The 9,058-nt window shown below is 31.6% G+C and overlaps 1 protein-coding gene across 9 annotated transcripts; it reads left to right on the top strand.

The window, feature by feature from the left end:
* Window positions 1-612: 612 nt before the first annotated feature.
* LOC114167190 lies at window positions 613-7,893 on the top strand. 9 transcript variants are annotated; one of them, XM_028052196.1, is made up of 14 exons: window positions 613-727; window positions 1,462-1,538; window positions 1,644-1,845; window positions 2,083-2,157; window positions 2,313-2,414; window positions 2,980-3,020; window positions 3,704-3,817; window positions 5,068-5,182; window positions 5,290-5,480; window positions 5,584-5,700; window positions 5,774-5,854; window positions 6,000-6,238; window positions 6,676-6,715; window positions 7,121-7,893. In XM_028052196.1, the coding sequence occupies exons 2-14, from the start codon at window positions 1,491-1,493 to the stop codon at window positions 7,694-7,696; spliced, it is 1,941 nt and encodes a 646-aa protein (XP_027907997.1). In that variant the 5' UTR covers window positions 613-727; window positions 1,462-1,490; the 3' UTR covers window positions 7,697-7,893. The 9 variants fall into 9 exon arrangements, with proteins under 9 accessions (XP_027907997.1, XP_027907995.1, XP_027907991.1 ...); XM_028052194.1 differs by having other exon boundaries at window positions 1,455-1,538; XM_028052190.1 differs by having other exon boundaries at window positions 1,446-1,538.
* The last annotated feature ends 1,165 nt before the right edge of the window (window positions 7,894-9,058 follow it).

The raw sequence follows: 9,058 nt of genomic DNA, 5'->3' as shown, positions 1-9,058 counted from the left end.
GCAATTAAATTTTTCATAATATTTTATTACTTTAATCACTAATAGAATTTTTAATATTTTGTGAATTTTTTCAGTAAATTTGTTATAAAATTTAGCGGGAAAAACTTTTTTATTTAACAAATTTTAATTGAGAGATAATTTGTTTGTAATAATTTCTTACAAAATTATAAATGTTGTAAGTATTTTATACAAAATTTTCTATAAAAAATATTTTATACAAAATTTTTTTCAAAAGAAATAGTAAAAATTTCTTGAAAATAATTATTCATAACAAAATTTGCAAGTATTTATTAATAAAATTTCAAAATAAAAATTGGCAGAAAATATGTATTTTTTAGTAGTGAATAATTTAGCAACTTAATTTATTAAATATATTATATTTTAAAAATAGCTCTTCATATTATTTTTACAATAAATGATTATATTTAATAAATATTGTATCCAAAACTATTGTACAAACATTTTATCCCAAATTAAAAATATTTGTACATTACTTGTATATTAGTCTTATTAAAATTATTTTCTCCCAAATTCAATCTTATCCAAACATGCTGGCAAAGTGTTGATACTAAGATATGATTCATTATTTATTTGTCAATTGATGCACGGAACCATTGTACCAACGTTACCTAGACTAGTTAAGCCTGGGTTTGGTGGGTCCTTATTGGAAGAACTAACACCACCATCGTATTCTGATTATCACTTTTCACTAGTGGATTTCAATCTGGTTCGGTTCCTTTTCTCATACCCACCAATCCTGTTCTTCATATTTTGACATTGTTGAGTGGATTTTGCACAATCATTATCAATTTTTCCTTCATTTGTAAGTGGGCATGTATATGCTGAATCTGAGCTACATGAAAAATGTCTCTTCTGCATGTCGTGATATAATTATTTCATCCCACATTTTCTCTCATTGAATTGGAAATAGTATGCTAAGTTACTTGTAGCTCTGTGTCATCTCTCTGTGGGGTTATGGTTAGTACAAGTTTTGATTTCAATCAATGGTTCAAGTGTCAAGTTTGATTTGTTTGTTCATGCTATCCTTGTAGTGGGATACGAGTACAGTACTCTTGTGACGGTTGAAAAAAAAAAATCTTAATTTGATGTATGGTGTATCATTACGGTAGCCTACTGTTGATTATATTTTGGTTTGAATTTGATGTTATTCTTCAATCATATTCAAAAGAGAAAAAACGAGAAGAAGCTGGTGAAACTGGTTTGAATTTAAGGTGTTTGATGAATAGTTCACACCATCTTTCTGAAGTTCAAACGTGCCAACTTCTCATACTTGTATTCGAATGGAATTGATTCAGAAAAGTTATCTAGAATTCCTTTCTCAAGAATGAAAATGTCTTTTTGGACTTTTTTGTATTGCATTTTATTTGGATTCTTTCTCTCTATATAAAAGGGCTCTTGGATTCTTTTCTTTTTCATTTGGTTAGTCGTTTTAGCTAGCAGAATCAGGGGTGCAAGAGGACCTTGAAGTGATGGAACCCCAGGATGAAGAAGAGATCCATAACTGTTTAATCAAGCTGGTTGTCTTATTACTCCTTACCTTTGCTTATCTTTTTTGTGGTTACTGTCTCAAATGCAGCATCATAGCTAGTGAGGTGATTAACTGTGTTGATTTTGCATTACAGAGAAGTAATCCTCAAAGGCGAAGGGATAAGGTTTACATTGGCTGTGGAGCAGGGTTTGGTGGTGACAGGCCTTCGGCTGCTCTTAAGCTGCTTCAAAGAGTTCAAGAACTAAACTATCTGGTTCTGGAATGCCTGGCTGAACGGACTCTAGTTGATCGTTATCAAATCATGATGTCTGGTGGTGATGGTTACGATTCTCAGAGTATGTGTTTCCTGTCCAAATAAATTGTTAAGTTTCATTATTTGGTCTATATCTACCAAGTCTCAAATAGTACTATCTAGGGTGCTATATTCCAATTCTTAAGTTTTTTTTAAGGTGTGTAACTAAGTCTCAGTTATGTTTTAGACAGGAAACTTAAATTTATATTATTAAAAAATCCTGCTCTTGTGTTTTTTCCAATCTTATTCTACGTTTGACATTTGTAAATTTTTTCTGCAGTTTCTTACTGGATGCGTGTGCTGCTGCCTCTGGCTTTGGAAAGAGGAACTTGCATAATTACCAATATGGGTGCAAGTAAGTAATTTCTGATGCTGCATCTGATGTAACGAATGACAATAACTTTTGATTGTCCAAAGATAGTTGTTCAACATTGATATTAGTATTAATATATATGACTTCTTGCTGCTTCTTTTTTTTCTCCAACTTCGCTTACTCTTTGTTTTTAACAGTGGATCCTCTGGGTGCTCAACACAAGGTCTTAGAAATTGCTGACAGCTTGGGTCTCAGTGTTTCCGTTGCTGTGGCTCATGAGGTGTCTGTCACTAATATAGGTATTTGGATTTTCCTGTAAACTTTACTTTAGCTTATTTTGTTGTCAAATTTTAAATGAATGTTTGAATTTCAACTATTCAATTTATTTGTCTCATACATTAAGTTTTTAACCTCCTTACAATTTATTTTTCTCATTTTACTTTTATGTTCGGAGATCTTACCTTTGGTAAATGTTGCTCGCCTAGAAAGGTTGATTTGTTGTAATTGGATGACATCGAGAGTGCTACTTCTATCTAATGTATAAACAAACAGTTGGAGTGTTCTAATAAGGAGATTTTTCTGGCTAACAGAATGATAGTTATTAACATTATGAGCTCTATATTTATTTACTCTTAAATTAAGATTAAAAAGGCACATGTTTTTACTTTCCAATGTTTTTCCTAGTCTTAGCTCTTTGCCTGGTGCTTTTCTGAAATTGTTGGTGCATCTGGTTGTACTGTTCTTCCACCTTTTAATATATTTATATATTAAAAAACAAATTAAAATTTTGGATTTTTTTTTAATTTAATTAGTCTCTGTACTTAGTTTCACGACTTATACATACATGCATACACAATCTTTCAGGTTCAGGATTTTCACCAGCAAAATCATATTTCATGGATGGAGTAAGAATATTTTCTCACGAGGCTGTTTGTGTTCAAATATAAAGCCATTCTCTAATTAACTCTGTTTTTATTTAATTTGGTGATATATTCCCAACTAATTTGTGAGAAATCATTCACCAACCAACCACCTGCCTGCACCAAATGTGACTAGTTTAGCTTTTAGCCCTTTTTTGACTACCTACTTCGGGTGTGTTTGAATTCCTATTCAAACAACCCAAACAAACTATTGAAAGGATTATTTGTAAATGTGTTGTGTACACATGAATATTCTTATTTATAACAAAGAGGAGACATAATAACAAGGAACAAAATCAATAATTAATAATGAGAAATATTTGCTAAGATATTTCCTTATTTAATATAATAAAGTCATATCTTTAACACTCTCCTTCAAGCCAAAACATATGTATTATATGAGTTAAACTTGTTACAAATGTCATAAAGAGGAGGCCATTTGATATTACTGATTCCTTCTGCAATTTTTCTTCAGTTCTAGACTTATAAGGCTGCATTCTGATTTACTTATTGAACTAAGTAAAGGAACCAATATATTTCACTTTGTCCGTATTTTGAATATGTTAATGAGCATAATCTGATCAAATTTAGTTATCCACGCTTTTTGTTTCTTCACTTTATCACACTTCTGTTAATGTGAATGTTAAATTTGGCTATAATTTGCAAAGGGTATCAGCACATACTTGGGAGCTGCTCCCATTGTTCGTTGCCTTGAAAAGTACCATCCAAATGTAATAATTACTTCAAGAATTGCAGATGCTGCTTTATTTCTAGCGCCTATGGTATGATCTGTTATTTCCTTCACATTTCCCATCATAATCAATACTTCCTGTTTAGTGACTGAATTCATTCTTCATTATGGACAATATTGTTTTTCACAAGTTGTAGGGAAATTTATAGTTTAATTTGATACTTGATTCTTTATTTTAAGGAAGTCAGTAGAGTTAGATAACACCATCAACTTCTGTACGCTTAGGATAATTCTTCAAAAAGTACGTCGCTCTGCTTCTCTTAGAGTGAGATCCTAATGATTAATCACGGCACATGGAGTCATCTCTTTATCTTTGTTTCAATACAAAGATAGCATGATGTAGTCACTGTTTTTTCTTTTCATTTTTATTCTTTTTAGTGGAACCAAAATGTACCTCCTTTTAGTATCATGTACTGTTCTCTTTTTTTCAAATATATATACCAAACATAAAGTTAAACTCATCTGTTCTGTCCTGTTCTAATACGTCTATGAAACATCTCCCCCAATTTTTTCCTTGAAAGATAAGGAGAATAATTTGTTGAACTATATTTAAGTCATTAAAGAACTATTCATGGAATGTGATTTTCATCAATTCTATCCCTGGATCAAGAGTCACTACTCATTGGATTTTCTGAGTAACATACATTGCTGACTAAAACTTTTTATGCTCATTAACTGAAGCTATTGATAGAGTTGACAATTCGCACGGTATGAAATCCTATACGACCCTGTGATTTTTAGATATCAACCTTTGTCACTCCCATTCTTCCATGTAAAAGTTGAACTTTAGCACATAGCAGTATTGATTGTCCATGATGGATTCCCTAAACATCCTTGTGAGAGGTGACATGCTAGACCTTATTCATACTTCATCCCCGCTGATAAAAAGAAAATCATATTTTATCCCCTGACAGCTTAAGGAATTTTGAAAATTTGGTATATGACAGGTAGATTTTGTTGAAGTAGCTAAAGACACTGATAAAAAAAGTAACATAGTGAAAACAGAAAAATAACTTATTATCCCGTTATTAAAAATTTTCACATTAATTAATATTTATTTCAGAAAAGTTCTAGACTTTTTTTACAGAACATATTACATTTTTTTATAATGTGACAAATATTCTATGCTAGCAAACAAAGATAGAATCAGAAGTATTCTATAACTAAAGATATTATATTAGCTGTTCATTCTCAATCTCTTACACTTTTGAATTATATTATTCAGTCATTTGTACTTAGTATGGAACATAATTCTGAAGGGTTAAACTGGTGAATGAGTAGGTTTATGAACTAGGATGGAACTGGGATGAATTAGATCATCTAGCTCAAGGTTCTCTGGCTGGCCATCTTCTAGAATGTGGTTGCCAACTCACAGGAGGATATTTCATGCATCCAGGTCTGCTAATATAGCTTATCTCTACCCTTGGTTTGAGATATAAAATATTTGAGGATAGGTTGTGTGAATGAGATGATACTCTTTAAACGTTATCTTGTTTGGTTTAGGAGACCAGTACCGAGATATGTCCTTCCAGCAACTACTGGATTTATCACTTCCATTTGCTGAAATCTGTTTTGATGGCCAAGTATCTGTAGCAAAGGCCGAAGGCAGTGGGGGAGTTTTAAATTTCAGTACATGTGCTGAACAATTATTGTATGAGGTTGGAGACCCCGAGGCTTATGTAACCCCTGATGTGGTAAGCTAAATGTTAGTTGTGAAGCACTGGACATTTATATCACTAGATGGTAGAATATACAACAAAAAAGATAGAAAAAAGAACTCACTGTGTTCTTCAACAGGTGATTAATTTTCAGGATGTTTCTTTCAGTACATTATCAAGCTCTAGAGTTCTCTGTCTTGGGGCGAAACCATCTACTGTATCAGTTCCAGATAAACTTTTGCAGCTGGTTCCCCAGGTACATATCTGAATCATTCACTGTTGATTCGCCGAATCTACCTTTATATTGATGCTTCAAATACTTTTTGCAGGATTGTGGATGGAAAGGATGGGGAGAGATATCTTATGGAGGCTATGAATGTGTTAAACGTGCTGAAGCAGCAGAATATCTGGTAACGTTTAAAAACTTATAAGGAATACTTAGATCAGTGATCTAACTATTTTTTTTATAATTTAGGTTGATTCTACTGCTTGATAAGACTTATAAGTACATCTATTACTATCAATTAATATTGGTCTCTTCACATGCTTAATTAGGTTAGATCATGGATGGAAGAAATATATCCTGGTCTTAATCACCGTATACTTTCTTATATAATTGGGTTTGATAGTCTTAAAGCTACCAGCAGCAATGGAAATGAGCGGTCACAAAGAACCAGTGAAGATATCAGGCTACGCATGGATGGCCTTTTTGAGCAGAAGGAACAAGCCCTCCAATTTACCAGAGAATTTATAGCATTGTATACAAATGGACCAGCTGGTGGCGGTGGTATCAGGTAGACTTTACCGAAAATTTGCTTCTGCATTCATTTCATTGAAATTATTAATGGCCAATTTTTGCAGTGTAGGATTATAACTCTGTTGAATTGACAACCAATGTTCTTCTAATTTGATGATTGCTGGTGAAATTGTAATTTTATCAAAATTGTTCTTCACATTGCTTTGATTATCAGAGTCTGCACATTGTATTAGAATTGCAATGTTATTAAACAAACTTGATAATCAAGACTTGGAAAACACCAATTGTGAATGGAGTTGGAACAAAAAGTTGAAACTAGGTTGTTAAACTTTGAAGAGCTAGCTATGATGTCCATGTACTAGTTATCTGCATATTGGTTCTTCTTTTTTGTTTTGGATGCTGTTATTTTGATACACGGTATTACTTCTGCAGTAGATCTTTAGTGACGTTGACGTATCTTTTATTTAAATGCAGTACTGGATATAAGACGGAGAATCTTCTAGAAAAACATTTGGTATACTCTCCTCCCCCTTACTCTCTCATGGATTTACTCACAGTGATGTATATGCATGCATGTACTAGGACTATACTGAAACATCAAACACCAAATTTTCAGTAAAATAATTTGTAGAAAAGTCCTTTTCAATGGAATAAGGCTTAGTTGTTCAATCAACATTATACTTTGAGGAGTGAGAACTAGGAAATTATTTGTAAAAATGGTAATGAGAAATGTAGCATTTCATTTTACTGAAGAGTTCCTTCTGAACTGCTGAAGTCAGACAATAAACTTGAACGTTCAATGAAACTTGTTGTGTCATGAAGACGTTTAGTTTAGTTGCAGTGCTAGTGATTTAGTCTTACTGCAAAATTCATTAACCATTATCCTAGAACTATTCATCATAGCTAGATTTATTTTCAGGTTAAGCGTGAAGAAGTTTTCTGGCGAACTGGGGTAAAGAGGAACACAGTGAGTGAGTCAAATAAAGTGGTTAATCCTGAACACAATCTGAGGCACACATTGACAGTGGAAGCAAAACTACAAACTGAAATTGACAAATCCTCTTCAGAATTTGCTTTCCTTGGTAGTAGTTGCTCACATTCACCTGCTCCATCTGGCCAAAAGATTCCACTTTACAAGGTAGCACATAGCAGAGCTGGAGATAAAGGAAATGACATAAATTTTTCCCTCATCCCACATTTTCCTCCTGATTATAAGAGGTTGAAACAAATTATTACATCTCAGTGGGTAAAATCAGTGGTCTCCCATCTTCTGGATTTGTCTCTTTCTTCTGATCAAGATGCAAGAAATCAAACAGACAAGAGAATCAATGAAAATGTTACAGTGGAGATATATGAAGTCAAAGGAATCCAGTCATTGAACATTGTTGTCAGGAACATCCTGGATGGTGGTGTCAACTGTTCTCGGAGAATTGATAGGCATGGAAAGACCATTTCAGATCTCATACTGTGTCAACAAGTTGTGCTACCTCCTTGATTGCTTGATTCACTACTATGTGGTAATGATCTCATGATTGGACTGGAATTGAACATTGGAAAATAAGTGATAAAATATTGAAGCTTTTAACTGCTTTAATTGAAGTAGGACTCTAGTTTTTTCATAATTTTATGCTCTTTAATCTCTTCACAGACTTCTGATTTATCTAGTAGAATAAGACTTTGTTGTAGTTGGATACTTTATATTGTCACCATGACCTATGAATAATGTGTATAAGAAATTATAATATAATTTTTTATTAAAACTTTTAAGACGATGAGTTTGTTTTTTTCTTATTATTGTTCAACTTTCTTCTTTCTATTTCATGTGAAATTCACATTTATATTTGGATTCCTAATAATATGAAATTTTTATACAGATTTAATGATATGTTTAATTTAGGCGAACAAGTCCAAAGAAACCACAGAAGTAGAAACTTAAATAATTTTTTAAGTTCGTCAATAGAAAAAAAATTAAAATAAGAGAATAAAATATTTTTTTCTCTTGTTTGTTTGTAAAGAAAGTAAAAGAAAAGAAATGAAGACAGTATTGCATTTTTATTAACAAGAACATCTTTATTGTTAAAGTATAGGTTTCTTAGCAATGCTAACAAAATCCTCATTAATACCCTTGTTCAAACACATATACAAGCAATCCTTTCAATACCTACTTAAGTATAATTGTTGATAAATATTGTTATTATTAATACTGAATTTGAAAATACAATTCATGTAAGGAGACAAAACACTGAAGAAAATATTTTGGGCAAAACAGAAACTTGAAAAATTAGAAAAAAGTTAGTTGAAAGGATACAAAAATGTACTAAGAAGAGCACCGACAGAAGTTTGAGTAAGAAACAAATTACACTTGAACTAATAAGATGAATTTAAGTGAGTTTGAAACCTATTATTAGATTGAGTTGAGTAATCTATAACAATATATAAAGGAGATTCCCCTTTTTGTGTCTACATTTTAAAATACCAATTTTACCCTTTAAATATAATAATTTATTAAATTTTTAAAAATTGACCGTTACTTTTACAGGCTTTTTCTAAAATCAGTTATATCTCATTCTTCCCTTTTTTCTTTATTTATCAATGATTATTCTGTCATATGTTCTAATATATTTCACTTTATTTTTAATAAATATAATTTTATTTTATATATTAACTTATTAATATCACAATATTATCACCTACTGATATAATATCACGTATATTTAAGAAATTATATACATAGGCGCGATAGTGTCTGTGTTTATGTGTTTATGCTAGTATATAAGAATGAAGATTTATAAAGTTGAGTTAAATAATACTAAAATCTCTTATACAAATTGTTTAAAGCATGATTTCCATTTTATAA

The sequence above is a fragment of the Vigna unguiculata genome, chromosome 10 (assembly GCF_004118075.2).
Source record: "Vigna unguiculata cultivar IT97K-499-35 chromosome 10, ASM411807v1, whole genome shotgun sequence".
Classification (NCBI taxonomy): Eukaryota; Viridiplantae; Streptophyta; class Magnoliopsida; order Fabales; family Fabaceae; genus Vigna; species Vigna unguiculata.
The sequence above is the reverse complement of the archived record's forward strand: the minus strand, read 5'-3'. Positions and strand labels throughout refer to the sequence as shown.

What these genes read in the sequence shown, in the direction of transcription:
- LOC114167190 (XM_028052189.1), top strand. An exon ending in TTTTGCAGCTGGTTCCCCAG is followed by an intron (nt 5,701 to 5,773) that starts GTACATATCTGA and finishes TACTTTTTGCAG; the next exon opens with GATTGTGGATGGAAAGGATG. An exon ending in GCTGGTGGCGGTGGTATCAG is followed by an intron (nt 6,239 to 6,675) that starts GTAGACTTTACC and finishes ATTTAAATGCAG; the next exon opens with TACTGGATATAAGACGGAGA.